Source organism: Phoenix dactylifera, chromosome 3, assembly GCF_051530095.1.
Source record: "Phoenix dactylifera cultivar Ajwa chromosome 3, Ajwa_hap1_PhDact_Kaust_v1.1, whole genome shotgun sequence".
Classification (NCBI taxonomy): domain Eukaryota; kingdom Viridiplantae; phylum Streptophyta; class Magnoliopsida; order Arecales; family Arecaceae; genus Phoenix; species Phoenix dactylifera.
The window spans coordinates 31,257,789-31,282,899 of record NC_143192.1 but is presented as its reverse complement, the minus strand read 5'-3'; the positions used below and the strand labels follow the sequence as shown (position 1 = coordinate 31,282,899).

The 25,111-nt window shown below is 39.3% G+C and overlaps 2 protein-coding genes across 6 annotated transcripts in view; one reads left to right on the top strand and one right to left on the bottom strand.

The window, feature by feature from the left end:
* Positions 1–6,332: 6,332 nt before the first annotated feature.
* Positions 6,333–19,005, bottom strand: LOC103724368 (uncharacterized). Of its 2 annotated transcripts, none has more exons than XM_017846947.5 (6): positions 18,514–19,005; positions 14,411–15,006; positions 14,116–14,308; positions 13,964–14,028; positions 13,671–13,881; positions 6,333–6,872 (listed from the first exon to the last, which is right to left on the bottom strand). In XM_017846947.5, exons 1-6 carry the CDS (start codon positions 18,691–18,693, stop codon positions 6,534–6,536), a joined length of 1,584 nt encoding a protein of 527 aa, XP_017702436.3. In that variant the 5' UTR covers positions 18,694–19,005; the 3' UTR covers positions 6,333–6,533. The 2 variants fall into 2 exon arrangements, with proteins under 2 accessions (XP_017702436.3, XP_088574074.2); XM_088717948.2 differs by lacking the exon at positions 6,333–6,872 and adding an exon at positions 10,541–11,137 and having other exon boundaries at positions 18,514–18,954.
* Positions 19,006–22,762: 3,757 nt separating this feature from the next.
* LOC149768042 (uncharacterized) overlaps positions 22,763–25,111 on the top strand; it is a 44,959-nt gene continuing 42,610 nt past the window's right edge. For 2 of the 4 annotated variants that reach the window (XM_089929536.1, XM_089929533.1), the window contains exons 1-3: positions 22,763–22,898; positions 24,216–24,265; positions 25,028–25,076. In XM_089929536.1, coding sequence (XP_089785662.1) covers positions 25,059–25,076 — 18 coding nt within the window. In that variant the 5' untranslated portion in view covers positions 22,763–22,898; positions 24,216–24,265; positions 25,028–25,058. The other 2 variants (XM_089929535.1, XM_089929534.1) reach the window with 2 other exon arrangements.

Below are 25,111 nucleotides of genomic sequence, written 5' to 3'. Positions count from 1 at the left end.
ACCTTAAGTTATAAAAAATAAAAAAGAAAAAGGAAAAGAAAAGCTAGATAGGAGTTAAAATTCTCACTCAGGAATCTTGAAAGATAACACAAGATGAACTTTGGGCAACTAGGTTTTTATAAATGGACTGAGCTAGCATAGATCATGACTTTGGTATATCATATGAGATCATGATATGTATGGGACTACAATATAATGCTTTCTATCAGCCGAGGATCGACATAACAAATATTTTCAGATTGTAGCCCTTAGAGTATAGTGGTACTATCAAAGTTAAAATTCAATTTTAAAGGGCTCGGATACTAAAACACGAAGTCAATTGTAAACACTACATCAGCTATATTTTGTAATATATATTAACACCGAGCATACCAATTACAGGTCTTATCTATATGTGACAAAGAACCGTCTAAATAAGAAATCTAAACAAATTTTATTGGATACAAATATAAAAATTAAAAATTTTATTTTATTTAAAAAGTAAAAAAATATTTATATATGGATTCTAAAATTAAAATTTTATGAAGATTTTCATATTTTATTTTTATGCATATTCTTATTAAATTTTGAGTTTGTATTATTAAAATTCAAGAATATAAAATATTCAATTATTCTCTCTTCTTGCCTTCTTCTTTTCTTCTTTCTGCATCAATTTGGTATCAAAGACATCTATCCTGCATCATCATATCATTTTTTATATCTAATATGTTTATTATATTTTCTCTTAAGTTGCTAGGTGGCATTAGAATTCCAGAAAAACACTATCACAATAGGAGTGTCCGAACATAGATATCAGCCCATGTTATAGTTATCAAGCAATTTACTATTGCTTCTATGCTTTATTGTTTTCTGATGAATGACGTGGTTGATGTGATGTACCAGCAAGAGCAGTGATCAACTTGTCCATGTCACATTTCGCATGAGAGTGGAGGTCCTTGAATGGAGAAAGCCAAGGAAAAGAGAAGACGGCTGGTTTCGTTGCTCTCTAGCTCAGCAGAGCCTTTGAAATACCAGAATCCATGGAAAAATAGGTGAAATTTTTGGGAAGCAAAAATAAAGAATAGGTGATTTTCAAATAAAAAATCTTGAAGATTTTGGGATTGCAGAATCGACAGTCTTCCTAATCTCACTGGGCTCTTCATCCTTCCTCGTTCTGATCAACATTTAATTATTAAATATCCTAACACTTTGATATTAATTATCTGGTCTTATGTCAAACTATGGTCAAAAGTTTATTAAAAATAATGGCAGCCTTAATTTACCAAGTCAGCGGAAGTTAAATAATTACAATTCCATGTATATAGAATAATTCAACTCTTAATCCCAAGCCTAAAATAAATAATGACAATTTCAGCCTTTAAGCCTCCTTGCTATCACATCTCATCTATAGATGATTAAATTCATGTCTGAAGGTTAAGAGCCAAATGCCACACTTTTTTTTTTTTTTGAGGAAGAACTACACTTGATATTGCATATTGACTGATCCATCTAAAGCCTACTAGTTAATCATGAAGTTATGGATTTGCTATTGCCTTCAATCAAACGACATTAATTGTAACAATGGCATCCACACAAGATAGATTGTAATGAAAAGTTGTTCTTTATGTGTTAACATTGCACTGATAATATTCAATGGGACTACGGCCTGCCATTTGGTACTCCCACCATTGATCTCCAAAAGAAAAAAAGAGAAAAAAAAGCAGTTTCAGGATAAATGATACAGAATAAAAGAACTCCAAGTGAAGTAGGAGTGACAGAATAAAGATCTTGGTTGTAATTATATAAATTTTTACTGTTTTAGTCTACCATACAAAATCATACTTGCAACAAGGAAGTAGGAGAAACTGCTCTCGCTCTCTCTCTCTTAACTCTTAAGATATCCAAAGCTATATGGTCTGGATCAATCTGTACTTTAAAGAAATGTTAGTGGAAATCTCACTAAGATAGATTACTCCCCATCCACCAAGGAAAGCACCAATTAAGAGACAACTGCATGCGAACAATCCCTTTGAATGAAGCATGCGAGGGTGGCGATCTTTCTTAAATTAGTCTGCAGGTGATGAGAAACAAAATCCACATGCTGCTGCTACTCTCAAACTTATAATATTGATCATAACGGTTAGTTGGGATAGGTTCTAGCAAGATGGTGAAGGATAGACCCAAACAACATGGAGGGATCAGAAAAAATGTCATTTCCTAAGTGCCATTGCATAGACACATGTCGTCGGTCTCGAAATTATATACAATTTAACAGATTGAATCTAAGCTTTGCATCGATCGATGCGCCTTGTCCTAAACAACTTCTCAAATAGGATAGGAGCTGGTTACAGTCCCCATGTGATCAGTTCTCTTCCATTGATGTATGTAAGTGGTAGGTGTTTCTTAGAACAAATCAAAATGGATTCATGGTTCAGACAAGGGCAAGTGCCAAATATTGTACGGTATTGCAGGAAAATCCCTCCCATACATTTCCTATGTGATTTTGACCACTCAGTTTTTTTTTTTTTTGAGAATATGTTATTTTAATGTTTTAATGCCAAGGTCCAGAGGTTGTTTGCCCTTAAGAGAGTACTTCAGTGCAATGCTTCCAAGCAAAAATGATAGTAAATAGAATGGAGATGTTTTGAAAGGGTGAATTGGACTAAAGTCTAGACTGATGACATGGATTGGATGGCCTTCAAACAAAAACCCCAGAAAGTTTGGGGCCCTTTGACCAACGGATTGGTAGACAAGCTGGAATTGGTCTCCATCTTTTACAGAAAGCTTGCAGAATGAGTTGGGGGACCCCCGCTCTCCTGTCCTTAGAAATCGACACTTGCTCATGTGCTTCCTTTATATGACTGCTTCTCAACAGCAGAGCTCTTTATTTTTAATGGTTGTTCTCTGGACTTGGTAGATTTCTTCCCCACACCCCATAAAACCAACACCATCCTGGTTCCTGATCAGTGGATTAAATGAAAAGAAATGGAGTAGGTAGCTTGTTCCTTTCACCTGGTGAAATCATAATGCAATATGACCTACCAATTAATAATTTATTAGTTAAAAATAATAAGAAAAATTGCCACCACATAATACTTGATCTCATTCTCTTATAAGATAATTGCTCCTTTAGAAGCAACCATCTTAACAAAGTCGGGCTGGTCGGCATAAAACTTTCTTTTCTTTTCAGAGAAAATGACATCAAACAAGAATTAGCCTAATTTTTTTCTTCTAAGTTTGGAGAGCACCAACCACCACATAATTTAAGTCCAGATTTAAAAATTCAAACTAAATGAAACTATTCTCTTTATTTTAAGAAGTCAGAAGCAGGAATGAAGCAGAAGACATTGAACATTGGAGTAAATCTATGGGTTCATTGTTCCAGTGGCAAGGAAACTGTGTGCAAGTCTGAAACCACATTTTAGTGCTCCACTTCCACCCGCTAATTCCTAAGATTGGAGCTCTCCATTTGCATTTACTCACTTCCAAGCAAAGGAACCAATCGTCACTCACCTTGGGTGGTGGTTGTTGACAACTCCTGGCCATATTTTGAGCAACCATCAATAACTACCAACTTAAATTGTAAGGAATGTCAGGCTGGATGCATGCAGTCTTTTACCAGACTATCATGGGAGTTTTTACTAAGATGCCTTGAAGTCTTTAGGCCTTGTGCCTGGTGCTTTGGCTCTATGGCTCTATGTTATTCAAGGCTCAGCACTACACTGGACCCAAGCTGCCAATGCCAGTGTAGTGCATCATATTCATTAATAAAGCTGTCTGCTTTCCCAACCTACACATCCCAGGACTTCAAGCATAGAGAGGGAAGTATACAAAGATTTTAAACTTTTCCTCGGTTCAGCACATATAGGAATTTTTTCTCCCTTTCTCCACTAAATGGAAAAGGGAAGCTTATGCTTCCGTGTTTCCCAGCAACACTGGATAGCATGCTATAAATTGATTACCAAGGCATGCACACTTTTTTCCCTGAAAAAAAATTGTGCCATATAGCAGACACCGCTCTAAATAGCACTTGAAGAGCCCAATATCTAGCATGGAAGAATCGAAGCAGAATTCTGGTACAAGGAAAGTATAAGCAAGAGATATTGGATAATTTTTCAAATAGAGGAAAAAATTGTTGTCAAAAAAGAAAGAATAGTAAGCAATCCAGGAAGAAGAAAATATTGAAGTGTGTGTGTGTGAGTGTCTACATATAAATATATAAACATATCTATGTGAAATTGATTAAGAATTATATAATGGAAGATTATGAAACAATTATTTTAAAATGGGTAACAACCCAGGATCTCACTCAAAAAGGCTAGATACATGCCCGCACAGGTTTTAAAGGTCCAAATTCATTCAAATCTAATCACAAGCACCACTATTGACTCGTGGTCAGCCTCAATGAGCTCGTGCTGCAGTATTTCCTAGTCTACATGAGTCATGAGCCGGGTCTACTCGATACTATTTGTAATAACCCAAGATCTCATCCAAATGGCTATTCGGAAGGTAATTTTTGAGTTTTTTAGTCCTATATAAGTACCTAAGATCTTCTCGGCAAATAACCGATGTGGGACTAAATACACGCCTGCACGGGTTCTCAAATATTTTCTCTGTTTAAGCTCTAACGTCTTCGTCAGGCTAAAGATTTAAATTTATTCAAATCTAATCACAAGCACCACGATCGTCGTGTGGTCGGCCTCTATGAACCTGTGCTGTAGTATTCCCTAGTTTACATAGGCTATGGGCCGAATTCGCTCTGATACTATTTCTAACAATTCAGAACTTCATCCAAAAAGGTTAGCTAAAAGGTATTGTTTGGGTTCCTTAATTTTGTATAAGTACCCAAGATCTATCCAGCGAATAACCAATGTGGAACTAAATACACACGTGCACGGGTTCTAAAAATCCAAATCCATTCAAATCTAATCACAAGCACCACTATTGGCTTGTGGTCAGCCTCAATAAGCTCATGCTGTAGTATTCTCTAATCCAAATGGGCCATGGGCCTAGTCCGCTCTGATACTATTTGTAACAACTCAGGGCCTCACCCAAAATAGCTAGCTATAAGGTAATTTTTGAGTTTTTTAGCCCTGTATAAGTACCCAAGATCTCTTCAATGAATCACCGATGTGGGACTACACACATGCCCGCACGAGTCCTCACAGGATGAATTGTAGATCTACACTAATTTTTCTCACTACAATTTCATAAAGATTCTTCTATTGACATCTTACAATTTTCCCTCACTGGAGGAAATTACTATATCAAAGTTTATTTCTGTTTTTAGGTTTACTTGAAACATGCGGTAAAGGTTTGAATCTACTTTGACAGATTAAATTCACAAAAATCAAGAGCAATTAGGTCATGGATTTCAATTGTCAGCTACATGAACTACAGAAAGTAGGCTGCCCAGTTAGCCTGATGGGTACCTTCTTTACAAATGTGCCTGAAGTGGATGGCTTCCTAGGAACGTCCACAATTCCCATACTAAGCAACTACAGAGTGCAGTCACCATCAGGTTGTGGATAACTATTGGGCCAATGAATAGTGATCACTTGGTCACCCTCAACCCATAGCAAAATGGCGTGAAGAGACCGAAGCGCATTACGAACTGTGTTCGCTCTGCCAAGCTACTAGAAACTCAAAACTTTGGGAACAATAACTATACCAAACTACTAAAAACTCGAGAGAAATTGCCGATTCATGCCGCTTTCTAAAGATCTACTTTGAAGCAAAGCAGACCTTGGCAGCACCACAAGGAAGATGAAAATTCCAAATCAGCTCATTGGTAATAAGAATGTTGCCAGTGATTCGTTGGCCATGCCAAATTTCTTCTTCTGGTCATTCTAATTCTGTTTGTTGAAAATTGTATTAACGTCATACTTCTTCTGACTAATGCTTTCAAGCCATACAGTATTTTGTACTGCAAGATCTAGTTTATTTCTTTCTATATGTTGACATCGAATCAATTTTAAGTCCGCATGCACGTGGTGTACAAGTAACAATACATATCAGTTAAAAAAATCGGCAGGTTGGGCAGTCATAGCCAATTGGGAATATAATGGCCTCCTGTCTTTGAACATACCGACATTGTTTCAAACCCTGCTTCAGCCATTCAAACAATAATTTCTTGGCGGCTCTGTTGACTGCTCCAAAACTCTAAAGGCTTCCTTTCATATTATTCATCAAAATGCCATGCCTTAGCAGCCAAGAATCACATTTTGGGATGCATATCTCCTGGACTTTGTCAATGCCAATTGCCCAAAGCAAAAACATCCTGTGAAACCTCAAGGCCCACTAGACCAATTTATAGAGAACCAAATTGCAAGAAGCTGAAGCTATCAAAATGCTTGAGATCCAAAAAAAAGAAATAAATTAAATTAAATTAAAACAAAAAATAGAAGGAACCCCATACTTATCTACGTAGATAGGTAGACTGAATATAAATGGGCTCCTCGGCTGTAAATGTTACATTTAATGGTCCATCCTATATGGGACTATGCACAAGGTTAACACTTGCTTTATTGCATTGGCTTATTCTCTTAGCTCTCCTAAGCTCTTTGCTCCCACATCTCCACTTGCTTTATGGCAGCAGCTTTCCTCCTTTCTAACATCTTGAGCTCCACTGGCTTGAAGGGTGGAGGGAGCTTGCAGGGGGCTGAATCATGAGGAGACTTCACCATGGACTCCATCATGAACTTCTTCTCAAGGGCCTTTGCAGGGCAAGCCATGGACTTGGAGCACAACTCAATGGCTTTGCGAGGTCTAGTAGGCTTGTATCTCAAGAGCTTTGAGTATTCAGTTAACAGATGGAGCATGTAATCATAGACATATTCCATCTTCAGCTTCTCCTGGATGAAGTTGCTAGCCTCCTTTCCTATAGCCTGTGCCTGCTCAGGATTTGTAGAGATGAGAAATGTAGATATTAAAAACTATATCAACCAAAGAATATTGCTGTTAGTATAATGCATGTACATGATAATAGCAAACCAACAGAGGCTTCCTCTAGCAGTAGATACATCTCCTCTATTTGGATACAGCAGGTTTGAACCCTATTGAGATGCTGTAGGAAGTCTGAGTTAATTACAGGTTAAGTGCTATTAGAGTAATTTGTGAATTTCACAATATTAAGGCTGGCTAATCCATTTGCTTTTAGCCCTACTGAAGCAAAGTTCTAGGTTATGTCAAACCAATCATTTCAGAAATTTGTTTTGTTCTATGTTGGATAGACTAAGTTGGCCCCAACCAACAGGCGTATCAGTATTTGGGGCCCATTGAGATATATGATGATGTTCTGGATTTTTTTATTTTGGAAATTAAGGAGGAAGGGTTAAAGTTTAACAGAAGTACAAGCAGGTCCAAAAGAAGACCACAAGTCAAAGAAAACTCTAAATCTATCTAAAGCACTAATAAAATTACAGTGAGTCAGGGAGGAATTAGAGGAACAATGAGTGCCCAACGAGATGAACAGCTGTGAGATTGAGTAGATTAATGATGCCAGAAACCTTGCTTTCTTTAGAAATATCTGCCTGTTCCTTCCACAGTTTCCTGCACACAGCTAGGACTAGCTGGACCCAAGTTCTATGCTCTTTAATGATTCTCTTCTGCCTCCAGCTAGTCCCTAGGGATTTCAATGTTGAAGCTCAGTTTTTAATCTTTACACAAAGCATAAAAAAATGTGAAATGCTCTTTGCAAAAGGGGCTGTGGAATAAGATCTCATTAATGGTTTCCGAACTAGAATTGCAAAACACATAAACTACATCTTTTGGTTATCTTTTTTTCCAGCACTGCTCGAGTGCTCGTGTGTAGGCACTCTTTCAAAGCTAATCACATCAAAACCCTGACCTTTTGGGGGGTTTCAGATTTCCATAGAGCCTTGCAAAGGGGCAGGTCAATCCTCCGCATTGATGAATTTGTATTAGGAACAAACTGAGAAGTTTTGGTCCTTAGTAATTTTCCAACATTCTGCCATTTAGTTAGATGGTATGAGAGAAGCCAAGGACGAGTGCAATATTGAGAGGTTTTGTCCTCGGTTGTTTTCTAGCATAGTCTGTCCATTGAGTTGGCGTGAGAGAGTCAAGGCCAAGTGCAATCCCTTAAATAATCCTTATCCTGAAACGTTAAAGGCCTGAGCAGCTCTAAGCTCCAATTTCTATGACTCCAATTCTGGAAGCTAGCTATTGGTCAATTGTGTTTGCAATATTGATTGTACAAATGAGTCGATATTTTCTTAGTGGGGTAAAGCTCACCCACCTATCGACCTAGAACTAGATTTGCTTACTATTTACCAAGTTTAAAACTTAGGTAGTTCTAAAAAGTATCCAAAGATGTATTAGTGCCTTTTCAAATTGGTGAAATTCCAATTAGATTGTGAGGACTCGTACGAGCATGTGTTTAGTCTCATATGGTTTGTTGCTTTGTAAGGTGAGGAGATCTTAGATATTTATATAGGACCGATAAACCCAAATAGTACTGTCCAGCTAGCCCTTTTGAGTGAGGTGCTGAATTGTTACAAATGGTATCAAACCTGACCCAACCCATAGCCCATATGGACTAGGGGATACTGCAGCATGAACTCTTTTAGGATTGACCACAGGCCAATATGGTGTTTGTGATTGGATTTGACTGGATCTAGACCCTTAGCGTACCGAGGATCCATGAGAACTCGCAGTATGCGAAGACCCATGCAGCTTGTGCCGAGTCATACATTAGTTGTGTGCTAGCAAGATCATGGGTACTTATACAAGACGAAAGAGCATAAATAATACCTTCTAACCAGCCTTTTTAGGTAAGATCCTAGGTCATTACATAAACTCTTACTTACCCTTGGGCCCAATTTCCTACAAGAATAGTAGGTGGCATGGATGATGTTTCACTAATAGCCTTCATCATTGTCAAGGTATTTCTAGATGCATTTTTACAATAAGGAGGTATTGAGGTCCACTAATTTTTTAACTCTCAAACCTCCTCCTGATTTCTCCTTACAATATTCCAACTAGTAAGATAGTGGAACCTACTGATCTTATTCTTGCCATTCCATAGGAAGGCTCCTTGAAGCTGGTCTATTCGATCTCTCACTGATCATGGGACTTGAAAATAGCCATGTAATACAAGAGTAGGGCAATGACAATAGCATTAAGGAGCGTTCATTAACCACCCAGATATAACAATATCCATTTCCATGATGCAAGTCTTAGATTGATTTTTTCAAGAAGTAACCACTCTCACCTACAAAGCTTCTTATCGTTAAGATGAAGCCCTAAATAATTTGTAACAATCTAGGACCTTACCCCAAACGGCTAGCTAGAAAGTGTTATTAGGTTCCTTGGCTCTATATAAGTATCCAAGATATACTCAGTACACAATCGATGTGGGACTAAACACACACCCACTTAGGTCCTCACATATTTTCTCCATTTAAGCCTTCTAGCATCCTCATCAGGCTAAGGATCCAAATCCAATCACAAGTAGTAGAAATCATATTAGAAACTCCATAATCAGCCCATGGTCAACCAAATAGGCTTGTGCTGCAATATCTCTCAGTACACATAAGCCATTGATCAGGCTCGCTCTGATATCATTTGCAATGACCCATGATCTTATCCAAAAAGGTGAGTTGAAAGGTATCATTTAGGTTCCTTAGCGCTATGTAAGTGCCCAAAATCTAACAAGTGCATAACTGATGTGGGTCTAAACACACATCTGCACGGATCCTTACAAATACTTGGATTGTCACAAATGGCATTAGATCAAATTCAACCTATGACCCATGTGAACTAGGGGCCACTGCAGCATAGGCCCATTTAGGTTGACTATGAGCTGATCGTGGTGTTTGCGATTTGTATTGATTTGTGGTTGGATTTAAATAGATTTAGACTCTTAACCTAGTGAGTACGTGAGGGCTTAAATGGAGGAAGTTTATAAGCATCCGTGCAGGCCTGTGTTTGATCCCACATTAGCTATGCACTAGGTAGATCTTGGATACTTATATAGGATCAAAGATCCCAAACAATACCTTCCAGCTATCCATTTTGGTAAGGTCCTGGATTGTTACATAAGTAAAGGGAAAGGATTCCAGTCAGCAAGAGAGAGAAAATACCCATCAACTCTTGCCATCTGTAGTTTCTCCCTGAGATTGCTCCAAGTGAAGTTATGCCCCTTGAGGTCCAAATCTATTAAATTTAGAGTAGAGATGAAGTTGGCAAAAGAGAGCGAGTTTGTCCAGCATTGAGACCTACACCTTTTATTAAAGACCGACTTGGTTATGTTGAAATCACCTCCAAGGAGCCATGCTTTAGGAAACTGGTTTCTAATGTCCATTAATTTGTCCCAAAAGGAAGGACTGAGGTCTCTGCCATTCATAAACTATCGTAAAAGACCAGCTCATCTGGAGAGGATGAAAAAAGAACTCAACAATGAAAGAGAAAGCTCCTTTCATCACCGACTTTAGAAAAGATACTCATGCACCAGCCAATAATGATGCCCCCAAACAAACCTGAGGTATCAACAAATTTCCAAACATCCAGGATATTGCCCCCCAAGGATCTCAAGAAGGAATTAAAAGAATGTATACATAGGATTATTGCAAGGTCAGGAGTACACGTCTACGAGTTCGAACAATATTGTATATGGCACTACATTCCAAATGATCATTACAACCTCATACATTCCAGGATAGAATTAGCATAGGGAGATAAGAAGAGATTCAATAACAAAAAATAAAGCTAGTCTACTATAGGATGATAATCATATTAGAGACCAATCACTTGGAGGCATTCATTGGCTTTTCTTCTCCAAAGTAAGCATGATCTGGATCACAAGGTTTGCCTCATGGTTAGAGAACTCCAGTCCACACCTCCTTCCCCACTCCAAGAGAGTTGCAAACAGAATTGAGGGGAGCAGAAGAGTGGATTCATTTAGCTCTGATTGAGTTACTTCCTCCACGCCCATGGCTTTAGCAATAATCGGGAAGGGAGGCCGCTCCAAGGAAGCAAGTTTCCTTTTCCTGGCTAGAAGAAGTTTTGTTGTAGGCTCCTTGATTGAGAGTTGTGCTTTGGGGTTGATCTCTTGGGCCCCATGGATTGCGTGACAACCTCGGTAGCATGACTCCCATTGCTTGCATGGACTCTAGCTCTGACATGACGGAAGCTTCCCCTAACCCGAAAAGAAACAGCTAGAATATTATCCTTAAACAATACTAGTACTGAAGGCATTCTCTTTCTTTCTTGTTATTGAGTAAAATTCAAATATCAAGGGCCATTCTACATAAATTTTTTTTTATTAATCTTATATTTATTGAGCAACAATAATCGCATTCTAGTAGCCTATAAGCTAGAGATAAAGCTACCTTCTTTGCGAAAATGGCCTAACTACAAGTGACCCACAATTTTTGGAAGCCCATGCTGTTGAACTAATCTTAAAGGGCCTATTTAAATACCCAATAACCTTATCCATGTGATTTTTCTTCTGAAGTAGAGAAGGAAGTGAGAAGGGCAAGAAATTGTGGATATTGTTATTTGTCCATTCCTAACCGTTTCCAGATATCCAGATCCATCTGAAAAGTTGATTATAAGTATTTTGGAATTTTGAAAGTAGAAAATTTACTAACTTGATTTATCAGCATCGTACCCTTTTTGCCTTCTTTCTCTGTACCTTTCCACTAGAATTGGGAAGTTTCCAAGCATGTTAGGATCTTGGAGGTTTTTCCTCTCTCTCTTTCTTTTTTTATTTTTTGGGGAGAGATGGAGAGAGATCCGCCTGCACTTGAGGATTACTTGCTTGTGATGGAAATTTTGCTCTAAAATAAGTGAAAAAGAGTACTTTGAAAGATCAAGGGAACCTTCAAACCCCTCATCCCAGTATTTTTGGGATAAGATGAAACACATTCAAACAGTGGAATAAATCATTCCAGTGGAATGCCCAATGCCTCTCACTTCTCCTCTCCTGTTTTTAATTCAAACCCTCCCCTGATGTATTCTATGCCTACTGCTGACATTTTATCAACCAATAAGATCCTCTGACATCCAAACTTGTGGTTCATCAAACAAAGCAATATAAACATGAAAGTCTAAACATATAATTACAAATGCAAATATACATGATAAGAATTGAATAAATATTATTCCATCCCCCCAGATCTATTATGAGTGTTGGACCTCCTAATCCATAATGGTGCCATATTTTCAAACTTTTCCTCGAGATACATGTTTATCATATGAGTTAGTTAAAACTAACAAGTGCATTGGCTGAGCAAGTCTTGTATAACTTAATGCAAATTTCACAACAGCCTCAAAATTGCGCTCTCCTCTAAATGCAGTTATGGATTTGAAGCTCGGGAGTTTTCCTAAGGTTAGGACATAAATAATTCTTCTTTTCATTTCTTAAAAAGGTGATAGGGCACTTCAAATGTTATTCTTTCAATAAATAAATAAATAAATAGTTTACCTTGTATAAATTATGGTTTTGCCTAAAGGAGAGATATTAAATGGCATGCAATCTTTTCCACTTACAACTAAATGGTGCTCTACATTTTGGAATGTGGCTATGTCCTCTGGCAACCAAAATAATGGTTAACTCTAGGTACAATGTTACCATTCAATCCATGGAATTCATGATATGTGTGAACACAAACATGGAATCTTGGTGACTTAAATCCAAATGCTGTTGTACATCAATAATCTCTTTTCTGATGCATCAAAGTGCACCATGCATGAGTAATTGAAATTGGTAGAACACATAATGCAACATCATGTAGACACATCAGAGGTCTTTCAAGGTTCTGTAAGCTACAAATTATCTCCACTGCAAATTAGAAGAAAATTTCTACTTAAGGTTTGCTTGGTTGCAAGGAGAAAAGCACAAGAAACTTACTTTCCTCTTGAAAAGGTCTCCTATTTGCTTGTTTTGCTAGAAAGACCTAAAAATAAGACAACTATTCTTCATCTTTTTTGGAAAATCTGAATGAAGTCTAGTTTCTAGTTTTCTTTGATTGATAACTTGTAAGCACCATGCAATAAGGCTGTGAATCAGATTTTTACAATCCTATGAACAGTCACCACCTCAACTTGTGTAAAAACATTTTTCCCTAGACTTGTTTCAATCCAATCCATGGTCCCCCTAAGCAATAAATTATGTTGTCTCTAAGAACTTGTAAACTAAACTATGTTTAAATGAAAAATAAAATTTATCTTTCCCATGGTAAATGCCCTCAATTTTCTTTTCCTTTTCTGTAGTAGTGAATGCAATACAACTAGATTCTGAGAATTACATGCCAGACAAATGATCTACTTCCAACAAAACCAGTAAACTAGTCCATTGGCATCAATTTTTGCAATTGAATCATATCAGCTAGCTGCATCACATTAACGTCAACTGTAAACATTATTTCCACCTTATAGCAGAACCTTGCACCACTGGCATGCCATGTGGAACAAGGAGATTCATGCAAATCAAGAGTAGGAGCAATTCACAGAAGGGTTGTGGTATAGAGCACCAGTTGATCATACCACATGGCACGCCAGCATACAGAGCTTTCTTCTGTTAATAGGCTCAGGCCTCATAGCGTGTCCCTTGATTTCAAGTCAGAAGAATGAATTATACAAGGCTAGGAGCCAACATGATTTTGCTTACTGATTTTTCTTAATGTGGGTATGCTTGGAATCCTAGAATGCAAATGTTCGAAGCATACCTTTTGCTTGTGGGAATTGCCCCAATCAACTGCAAATTTGATGGACCTGCACTTGTCATCGCTCCGCACCGGCCAGTAGTGCTGCAGCGGCATCAGACTCCTCGTAAAGAAGTCATAGTACCTGGGCTTCACCAGTAGTGTGAGCGAGTTGCATGCTAGAATATATTTCTCACTCACTGACCAAGCAGCCCCCTCAATATAAATCTTGTACCTAACATCCATTAGTTTGGATTCAACTCTCCATTAGTTTGCAGTAGACAAGTTGGAAATAGGAAAACAAAGTGATGAATTACCTATGAATGCATTGACTGCCCAAGTCCGACTCCTTGTACCCTATCTGAGTCTCTTTGCGCCAATTCTACAAACTCATTACTATCAGTCAGCAGTCCAACTCCAAATTGTCATACACTTGCACTTTGAACAGAAAGCATTCAAAGATATATACCAGTGCGTAGATCCGAGCATTCCAGTCATGAGCTTCAGATACATTGCATTTAAGAAGATCCTTCCGGGTGGCAGCGACCGCCGGGTTTCCCTTCCAGTAGGCGTAGGGCTCTCTATCCATCCACCTCACCCTCTCATTCCCCTCTTTCAGCTCCCTATTCAGCAGCTCCCACGGCTTTAGATTGATCTCCGGCCTTCGAAATTTCACCCACAAAACTCTCATCAACCAAACCATTTCAATCTAAAGCGATGCAGCATGAAAACCAAGAAGCTAAAGCGTCGGCAGAATGAATTACCAACCCCAGAAGGTCCAGTCGGGGAAGACGATATCGAGCGCGGAGTCATCGGCGCAGTAATGGAACAATGGTGGCGGCGCCAACGCATTCCGGCCGGCCTGGACGACGGGCCAGTCGTGGGTGTTGAACATGAGTTCGAGATCGGGGATGCGGTCCGGGTAGCGGCGGAGGAGCTGGAGGATGCCCCAGAGAGTGAAGACGTCCCTGGTTTGGAAGGAGCGGCGGTAGCGCTCCATGTAGACACGGCCGTGGAGGATGACAAGCCGGAAGTGGGCGGTTTCTCGGGCTCTTTCGACCATTTCTTGGGTGATGCCGGTCGACTTCCATGGCCGGAGGTCTTCATGGATCCACCGGAAATAGTCCGGGCAGGAGGGAGAGGGGGAAAGGGAGGAGTCGGGGAGAGGTGGGAGTGGTGGCGAAGGGCAGATGCGGGTTGCGGTCCCGTTGCCGGCGGGGCAGGTGAAGGGGATTGCGGGTGGCTTTGCTTTGGGCTTTGCTTTGGGCTTTGGGGTTGGAGGGGTTTGGGTGTGGGTGGCGGTTGGGGGTATGATGAGATTCTGAGCCATGGTGATAGTGGCCGTGATGCTTCCAAAGGACTGCAAGTATGTAATTAAAGAAAAGAAAACAGGGTTTGATCTATAAAAGAACAAAGAACACAATTTTTTTCATTAAGCATAAGCATTGCATCCACACATGCTTCACTTTGGAGGAGGTTAATTAATTCCCTTTTTCTTATCTCAATTATCACCAATTATATTGGAAATAGAGTGGCTCCATGTGGGGCAAGATTAGTTAGTCTACTACCCATGCCATATTTGTTCAGACAAAATAATTACTTACCTATAAGATTTTTCTTTTGTTTTTTTTTTCCGATAAACCTATTAGGCATATCTGATCTCTCCTTTTACAATTCATGCAGCTTGTTTTTGACAAATAGATATTTCATAGATATATATGAATCACTTGACATGGGCCGCGAGACTCTATATTTACACTCACATGCTCACACAGAACTGGACTTAACTGTGTAGTTTTGGGATGAGAGAAAAGGTGAGTTCTAGAGTCTCAAAGTCATCTTGAACTATGTAGGGTAGGCCTAAGATCGGCTTAGCCCACCTTGAACTCAACATGCCTTGGCCCGAGCCCACCCAATAATTTAATAACCAGAGTTTGGGTAGTTTGGGCCAAATTTCAGCCCAAGAACTACATGTCCCTCATTGCTAAAGATTAAAATGACTTCATTTTCATGCATTTATTTTGTGTAAAGTAAAAAAAATGCACGCATGTTTCTATTATCAATAGTGTTCAGAAAAGATTCTGCCTAAATATTAGCTTGCAACCTATGTTCATTACTACTTAGAATCACAGACAGCATGCCTATATTATATGATGGGCAAAGTGTCAGGAGGTCAAGCTCACAAACTTTTTGAAGAAATGTGATGATTACTCGCCTTTATTTAGGCTTGAATATGAGACCTTTCCTAGCTAGTGATGAGTGCCAACAAGTTAAGCTAATACTATTGGAGTTGAGCTCAAGCAAGGCATAAATTATGGCAAGTGATGACAACGCTCAACAACCCAATAGGAAGTTGTCCGAACCCCTATAAACTCAAGCTAGGTCAAAAAGGATAAACGAACATGCATTATGTTTATACCATATCCCAACAACCCCAAATAATAGGCATGAGCAAGTGTCTCATGGACTAATTTAAATGAAGTCAAAATAGATGGAAGTCACATAATTCTTGTGAAGCTTAATAGTGTATGACCATGATAAATTCTATCAAGTGTGAAGGCACAAACTGAAGGAAGAAAGTTTGGCCACAATGTTGATAAGTAGGCTGAAAGATCAAGATAGTCATGATCAACTATAATACAAGACAGATGGATCGAGGTGTTCCAAAATGACCATACAATAGGATGCTTGAAGAGAGACGGCCAATGTGAAAGTATAGGCTAAGGGGAAGTTGATGATAAGTTAAGACCAACAAAATATGAGATAGCCCAACAGTTAATACAAATCCTGATGGTTGTGTAGTAGCAGAAACAAGCAGCATCAGTTACCAAAACCGTCATGAGCAAAGAGCACAGGTGGCAAATATCATAGTGGATAGTTATTGTATTTTAGTATAAATATCAGAATTGTACTTTAAATTAAGAATATTTCGACAATCAATTCAATGTATCTGTATTAGCTTAGTTTTATCAGTAGCTTACCATAAAAGTTGGTATAACTTAGATTACTACTGTAGTCCAATACTATACCCATATCGCAGCTCGGTGCTATTCTGGCATTACACTCTTATCCAATCTATTTTTGAACAATAGTATGACGGTGGAAAAAAGTTCTTAAAGATCAAGGCATATCATTATTTTTTTGACTGATTTAATGTCAAAGGCATGCATGCACATATCTTTAAGCCAGTTGGCTTATTACTACTCTCTTCAAGCACATCCAGACAGCCAGTGGGTTTCGCGATACGTCAAGACAAGATGGAAAGAGTGCTAACCAGCTTTTTTGTCATTGTCCGGTGGAACTCCGCTAGTAGGTTCCATGACATATCTATAGTATTGTCTAATTAGCCTGTGCACCTGATAGGAATTAGACTACCTTAGGGACACTTCTATGGTCCCTAGTTCTAGATATATTATTTGCACTAGTGTTTGAAGTATTCATTAGCTACATAAATGGAGGGACCAGTGCATAGCCACTAGATCATTGGGGACCAGCTTGCTAGCACTCTTTCTTGGAGCGTTGTTGAAGTTTCTGCTCCCACATTTTTCACCCACAAACGTTTGATGACAATGACATCCAACCAGATGACACCGCGACTAAAACGATCAGAATTCCACCAAAATCCGTGAAAAGAAAGTCCAGAGTCTAACTCATCCGGCCAGCTAATCTTAAGAAGATCCTTCGCTCCAACGGCACTCGGCTTTCCGTGCTCGGACACCAGACACCGATAGAAACACGTGGCAACGGCCAACGCACGCAAATTATGTGGGTCCCACTTAATTATTTTCTACCGATCCGTCATTAGGGGTGGCAAAATATGGCCCGATCCACCCATCTGACCCGTGTTCGACCCGCCATAAACAGGTTTGGATTTGGCCTAAACAGGTTTGGGTCGTAAACAGGTCGACCCGTTTAACCTGTTTATTAATTGGGTCGGATACGGGTTTTAGATGTCTGACCCGTTTAACTGTTGGGCAGGTTAAACAGGTCTAAACAGGTTAAACGGGTTAAACAGGTTAAACAGGTCTAAACAGGTTAAACGGATCTAAACAGGTCTAAACAGGTCGGGTTGGGCAGGTTAAACAGGTTGGGTTGGGCAGGTTAAGCAGGTCTAAACAGGTTAAACGGATCAGGTTGGGCAAACAGATTAAACAGGTCGGGTAAACAGGTTACCTGTTTATTAAACAGGTTAAACGGGTCGGATCGGATTACCTATTTAATAAACAGGTCAGGTTCAGATTGTAATTTTTGATCTGTTTAATAAACAGGTCGGGTTCAGATTTATGATTTTCTGATTTGACCTGTATGTGACTCCATCCGATCCGATCCGATTGCCACCCTTATCCTCAGAGATCATTCCAGGCGTTTCCCCAACTGAATGCAATTTGTGCCCGACACGTGTCCGAAACCAGTAGGTTCGCAGTTTCTTTTCCCTGGACACGTTCGTTTGTAACTTTTCTACGTGACTGAGCCTCTTATATATAAAATGAAAGGACTCGAGCTTTCCAAGAATAATTCTTACGTTTTTATTTTTCTGTGGAAGATAAAAAGTACCAAAGAGATAAGAGAACGCGAACCAGATTCCACCGACGGCGGGGACCGTAACGAGACAATGTTAGTTCTAGCAATCATTGCATCAAAATTCACGCCACCTTCCTTTACGACGTTTTTATTTCCGCAATTAATTGCCGCCATCCGACTTTCCCGATCGTAGAGGATTCCATGACCAAGAAAATAGAAATGACAGGCGAGAATTCTTCATCTTTCTTTATATAATTAAAATCCCTTCTATATCAGGGGAGAAAAAGAAGCCAGCCAAAATTTGTAGTGATGGAGGAGGCGCAAAGCAAGTAGAGAGGGGACTCACCTCGCTGTTCATCCAGCAAAAGGTTGAAATAAAGGCGCCGAAGAGGATGGCAAGGAGGAAGAAGAGAAGCACAGCGCCGCCCGACGAGCTCCCCGCCGCTGCTGCGGCCGCCTCCGAGTTCTTCCTGCTCTTCTTGATTTGCCGAAAGGTTGTCTTCCCCGCCGGCTCCGCTGGATCCATTCCCAATCCCAATCTCAGCTTCCTCGGATATTAAAATTCTCAGCAGAATCAAATTACTGGAAGCAAAGCTTCACTTTCTTTCGTTTTGAACTCGTATTTGCAGAGAGAGAGAGAGAGAGAGAGAGAGAGAGAGAGAGAGAGAGAGAGAGGAAAGAACACTGGAGTTAAGAAGGTTGGGGAAAGAGGGACTAGGGAATGGAAGGTGGGAGGAGAGGATCTCGTGAGCAGTGGGGGCTTACAAAAAGGAAGGAATAGGATCTCGTTGGTGAGGAAGAGCCCTTTCTTCTCTTTTAACTATATCAAAACGAAAGTAATAATATCCTTCCAGCTTAGGGTACATTTATTCTTTTAATGGTGTTACGAAATGGCTTGCTTTAATTATGGAATAATTTCATTATCTTTTTATAGTAATACTTCTAAAAAAATTATACAAAATTTTAGCTTTTTATAATATAAATTAAATAGTAAATTTTCTCAAGAGCGTTAATGCATGTAGAAAGGTAATAATGTCCATTTACACTTAAAAGGTTATTTTCTAATACTTTTAATAAGGAATCTAGCAATAAAAGGAATCATTTTAAAAGCAGTATAATATGGAAAGCATGTATATGTAAGAAGTGATATTCGAAAGAGAATTATAAAATAACTTATATTTGTAAGTATATATATATATATATTGTATAAATTAAAAGCTTAAAATAATACAAAGGTTTATTTTACACACGCACTAGAACAACTATGAGGGAGTGAGGGTTCTAATTTTCATTGATGTGTCGGCCAATAAAGGGAGAAAATGTTAGTGCTAAATTAATAAAACATCTAGTTTGGAACATGACCAAGTCTTATGACCATCCTCCATCCTTTTCATCTATCCTTATAATTATAATTTTTTAAACCAAATAATAGGTGATGGCCATCCATCTTTTCAATCCCATTCATTCTCTCTATCTCATGACTTCAACCAAACACAGGGTTCAAGCTGCACTCATGGATGGCTAATCTTTTATTATTAGTCCACGTTGCAAAAAAGAATTGCAGGTATACCTAACCTGCAATTTGATCAAATTATCAATGATGCAGCAACAACAGTAGCAAGTTTGGGCTGCATTAGTGGGTTTAAAATAATGACCCTATTTTTTTATGCTTCATAAACTATAGAGGTGCCTCCTTGATGCGGGCCCTCTTGAAGTCCACTAATTAAGAGAGCGAGGGTATGCAAAAGGATTTGGCCGGTCTACATTTTCTGGGAATGTTCTTGGGTGCGGAAAATTTTCCTTTTGCCTCTTCACATCATCCGCTCCTCCGCACCGGATTTCCTCGCATGCATGGGGAGGTGTGGTGTGCCGTTGGATGAACTCGGGCCTTAGGTGCCAGGGGTTACGTGGCTTGGGTTAAGTAAGTGACTTATGGGAAAAGACAATGAATTGTTTTCCGTACTTATCATGGGTTAAGCAAATGGCTTGGCCGCTTAATTTGGGTCATGTGTTGAGACCTTGAAGGATATAGTTATTGGGGTCAGATTCCGTGCAGGGATTTGGCCCAAGCATCAGGCTCGAACGTTAGGCTAGTTCCTGGCGAGGTCGAGGCTAGATTGGCTTGCCTCTAGTTTTGGGCCAATGGTTGCTCATTAGTTTGCTTGATAAACAAATATAGTTTAGATGCTTTAGTTTTCTATTTGATACACAAACAATGTCGAACGACCCAAATCGAGCATTATTTCATGTGATATAGAGCCGCAAACTGGATGGCTTTCTATGTGACAGACCATATTGGTTCGGAGTTATGAAAAAACTCTCTTGTTTTACTTAATGACATTTTGATGGCCAATGCAAGTGGATGTATTTACTCAAAAATTTTGTAAAGCAGCCAGCCCAATAGAAAATACAAATAGAGAGATAATGCAAACTAGGTTTCATCCGTTCTTTTGCCAAACAATTTAAAAGAACTCACTAATCTATGCAGTCTTGAGAAAATATTTCTGCTAAAGCTGTTATAAATTGTTGAAACCTTTATGCAGGCTACAATAGAAATTATTAATGCCTAGTTACTAACAAATTAATGTAGCTTCCAAACTACAGCAAGGACCCTTCCCCACATTTCCATAATGTTTTTCTTTTTGGTAGGAAAAGTTGAAGCAGGAACTTCCCTTCAAAAGAGACACCAATAGCATATGCATTAATATGTTTTTTTTGTGCTAAGTATTCTACACTCGGTCGTATAGGCAGAGAGCCACTTGGTAGACTTCTTCAACCTTTGTGTAGATGTTTATCTGCCTGCTTGATCAAGCATTCTTTGTACAATTTTTTGTATACTTCTTTGTATAAGGAGCTTAAACTAAAGTTATGAACGTCTCATTGAAGCTCAACACATGAGATGCATTTCGGAGTATAAAGGACGAATATTTCATAGATGGCGTTGATTAGATTAGAAATAGATAAAATTAAGATATGAAGAGACTGATGAGATAGTTTTTGTCAAAAAAGAAATGGTGAGAAGATCTTAGTCCCATCTCTACTATCGAGAGAAGCTTCTATAAGAAGCCTTTGTAGCAAAACTTCAATTCTCGTAAGATGATTTCTTTGTCAGAAAGGAGATTTTGAGTTCTTTTCTTTCATTGTAGTATCCTTCTTATTTTATTTGGTAGCAAAGGCTTGTAGGCAATGGCTATATAAAGCGGGGTTAGGCTTCTCGCAAAACCCTTAATCTCTTAAATCCCAGTGAAGACAGGATTTGGTATGAAGTTACTTGGTATGATTACAAAAGACTTTATCAACGAAACAATCTAGTGTCTCTTATTTTCTTCTATTTTTGAAGTGCTAGCCATTGTCTCCCTAATGATTTTTTTTTTTAATAAATATTTCTAGAGTCATCTGGCTCTATTTTCCTGTTTAACTATGTGCAATTTATGTGCAAGATATAATCACGTATAATGTTAAAATCAATGGAAGCTATCATTACAGTAAAAGATAACAACTTTATATGGTTATCATTAATTCATTATTGAGTATTATAATACAACAATATTTGTTATTTATCTAGCTTTGATCAGATCATTTGAATAAATTATTAGCTGCTACAGTGGTCATTTTAACAGGTATATAGTGATAGTATTTGATTAAATTATTGCTTGCAATCTTGTTTCTTGAATTAATGCATTTATATGAGAATATTAATAAAAAATACCTCCAACACTAACCGTTGCTTGAAGTTACTTCCTCCCTCTCTCACCTTTTGTTCTTCCCTTTGCCTTCTTCTATGTGAGTAGCTGCAACCCCAAGATGAAACCGAACAAGTAAAAGCCCAATCAGTTTTACTTCAAGCTTTGAGTCTGCCCTTGAATAAAAGTCCGGGGCCAGGCTGGGCCTGCAGAGGCATGTTTTAGTTTGAACCAGTCCTACTGTCATACCATCCTCTCTGCAGCTCATGACCACGCCGACAGCCATCATTGTCTCATAGTCTCGTCCACATTACTACCATAAATGATATAAAATATACCATACTGGTTCGGTACCAATATTTAGTATGAATGATATATTGATACTTAGTATGTCAAAAAATTCTGTACCATACCATACCGATACTGTACTAGTATGTCATCGGTACGGAATCTGATATTGAGATGATGAATTTTTTTCTCATCCATCCCCCCCAATACCTCTATTGCACAGTATATTGTTATTCTAGTCTTTACAATCACGTAATTCCACCATCCCTACTTGTAACGCTATCCCCAACCTTGTTATTGCTGCTACTGTTTCATCACTCCTATCTCAGCCAAATCAGCACCAACCTTTATGCAGCTTCTCTATCACCACTGTGCCTACACTGCAAATAGAACTATTTTTTGCGACTATGAGGCCACTCTGTCATTACATTAAATCTGATACCACTACATCACTTATATGGTGTGATAACCGCCCCACTCCCAAGAGAAACGGAGGGGGGGGGGGGGGGGGGGGGCATTATACCATCGTGCAGGCGTTCGTAACGCCTGATGGCGGGCGGTTACAACCATCCGCCTTCTCCTGCAATCAGAGGCTACAAGAAGCCCCGATCGGTGGAGACTTTCATCACCCTCTTCCCTTTTCTCCACTATCTCTCTCTCACAACCCTTCACGGTTGGCAGGACCTGGTGTTGGACCCGCGCCGCTGGAGCAAAAGGCCGCATCGCCGGAGTAGGAGGCGGACGACCACCTTCAGATCAGGTAAGCTCTAATTCCTGTTCTCTACAAATTATGCTTTGTAGAGTAGATTTAGAACAAAATAAAAATTAAAACGGGAAGGGAAGAAGAGGGAAGAAAGAGAGATGAAGAAGGGGAGGCAGACCGCGGCTACCGAGGCTGCCATAGGCGCAACTGGTGCCGCCGGCCTCAAGCCGGCCCTCTCCCGAGCCGATCCCCCTTCACGGGAGAAGGAAGGGGGAGGAGATAAAAAAAAAAGAGAGAGAGAGAGAGAGAGACTTACTGGTGGTTGATCCGCAACCGCGGGCGCCGGCCTCGGTCGTGGGCCGCAGGTCGTCGGCCGTGGGACGCGGGTCGCCGGCAGCGGGATGCAGACGCAGACGCGGCCGCGGGCCGCCGATGCGCCCCCGAGCACGACCACGGGCACGGCCGCGGGTGTGGCCGTGGGCGCCGCAGGCCGGCCGCCGGGCGCCATCGGCCGCTGCCCGTTCCTCCCAAGCCTCCCGAGCTCGCCCTCCTCCCTCCACGGGAGAAGAAATAGGAAGAAAGGGGGAAGGAGAAATCGGGAGAAGAGAAGAGGAGGAGAAGAAAAAGAAAGAAAAAAAAAAAAGGGAGAAGAAGGTTCGGGAAGGAAGAAGGGAGAAAAGAAAAAGAAGAAAAGAAGAAAAAGAAAAGAAAAAGAACAGGAAAGGAAAGGAAAAAAAAGAAGAAAAAAAAGAAAAAGACCCTCAACGGGTCCGACTTAACGGGTCGGATCCGAGTTCGGGTCCGAACCTGTTAGGCCCAAATAAAAGAAAAGAAAAATGGGTTTAGCCAAATTTGTCTAAACCCGAGCCCAATCAGAATGGGCTAAGTCTGAACGAACCCAAACTGTGAATTGGGTTAAATCCGAACCAAATTAAGCCCAATTGAGTTGGTCTGAACCCAATCAAGCTGAGTTAGTCTCGGCAGACCCAAATTGAATATGAATCAAGACCAATTCAAAATCAGTTTAACTAAATTGAGACCAAATTGACTTCGGGTTGACCCTGACTCAAGCCTAAATCAGCCACATTGACCCTGGACCAAAATTAAATCTAATTGGACTTGAAATTGAGCCCAATAACCTAATCAGAAGACTAAATTGATCCGAAAGGGCTAGACCCAATTAAGAACCGAGCCCAATTCTTTAATTAAAGACCCAATTGACCTACATGAACCCAATCTGGTTCTAAATCGAGGCCAAGGGCTCTAAATTAAATAAATTGGACTTGAGATCCAACCAAGTAAATTCATGTTATGATAAATTAGAAAATTATGAAATAAATAGAGAATAATGTGACCCCTATGTGATTTATTTAGGTGATCAAGGATTTGTCACCCGGACGTAAGAAATTGGAAAGCATATTGCTGTAAGTAACCTTGGCACTGATCTTAAAGTTTTTAAATTACTGTTTATTTACAATTATAAAAATGTATTGGTTATGATATATTTTTCTCAAAATTAGGATCAAGTATATGATTGCATGTAATTCATGAATTTGATTAAAGAGCATCCTTCATGAATATTTGATGGTGTATGAGTTATGAAATTATGATTATGTTAGACTGTATGAAAAATGATATTTGGGGCATGTTTATGCATTTTAAATTATATAATGCTATTTATCATTTTCAAACCTATTTATGATGATTATGATTTATGAAAGAAAAAGAATATGATTTATGAACTCTTAGATAGCTATGACCACCTCTAGAAATAGAGGCCAGTCGACACCCTGGAGCTAGCATCCAAAGAATAACAGGCCCTCTGCCAACGGGTTAAAGTTGGTAACGAATAACAGAATTAGTCGACTAAGATTAACAGGCCCTGTCACGGGATTATAGTGACCATAGCAGCACATCCGTCTGAGAGTATGTTTTATAAAGTATGGATAAATGGCAATATTTTTATATGACTTGCATTATCATGATTATGAACTTTTATAGATAGAACATGCATTGCTTTATGACCTGATTTGTGTATATCATCTATAAAATGTTTTATTTTACATCAACTGTTGGCTTTTTTTAATCACTGCATTGGCATAATTGTACTTGATCCAATAAGATAGTACCTGGTTACTTACTGAGCTGTGTAGCTCATACCTTTTTATCTACTTTTTTTCCTACAGATGATTAAGACCACTAGGAGCAGGGAGCTTGATGTTATTCAGGGTTGGGGTAATTGAAAATATTATGTAATAATCAGATTTTAG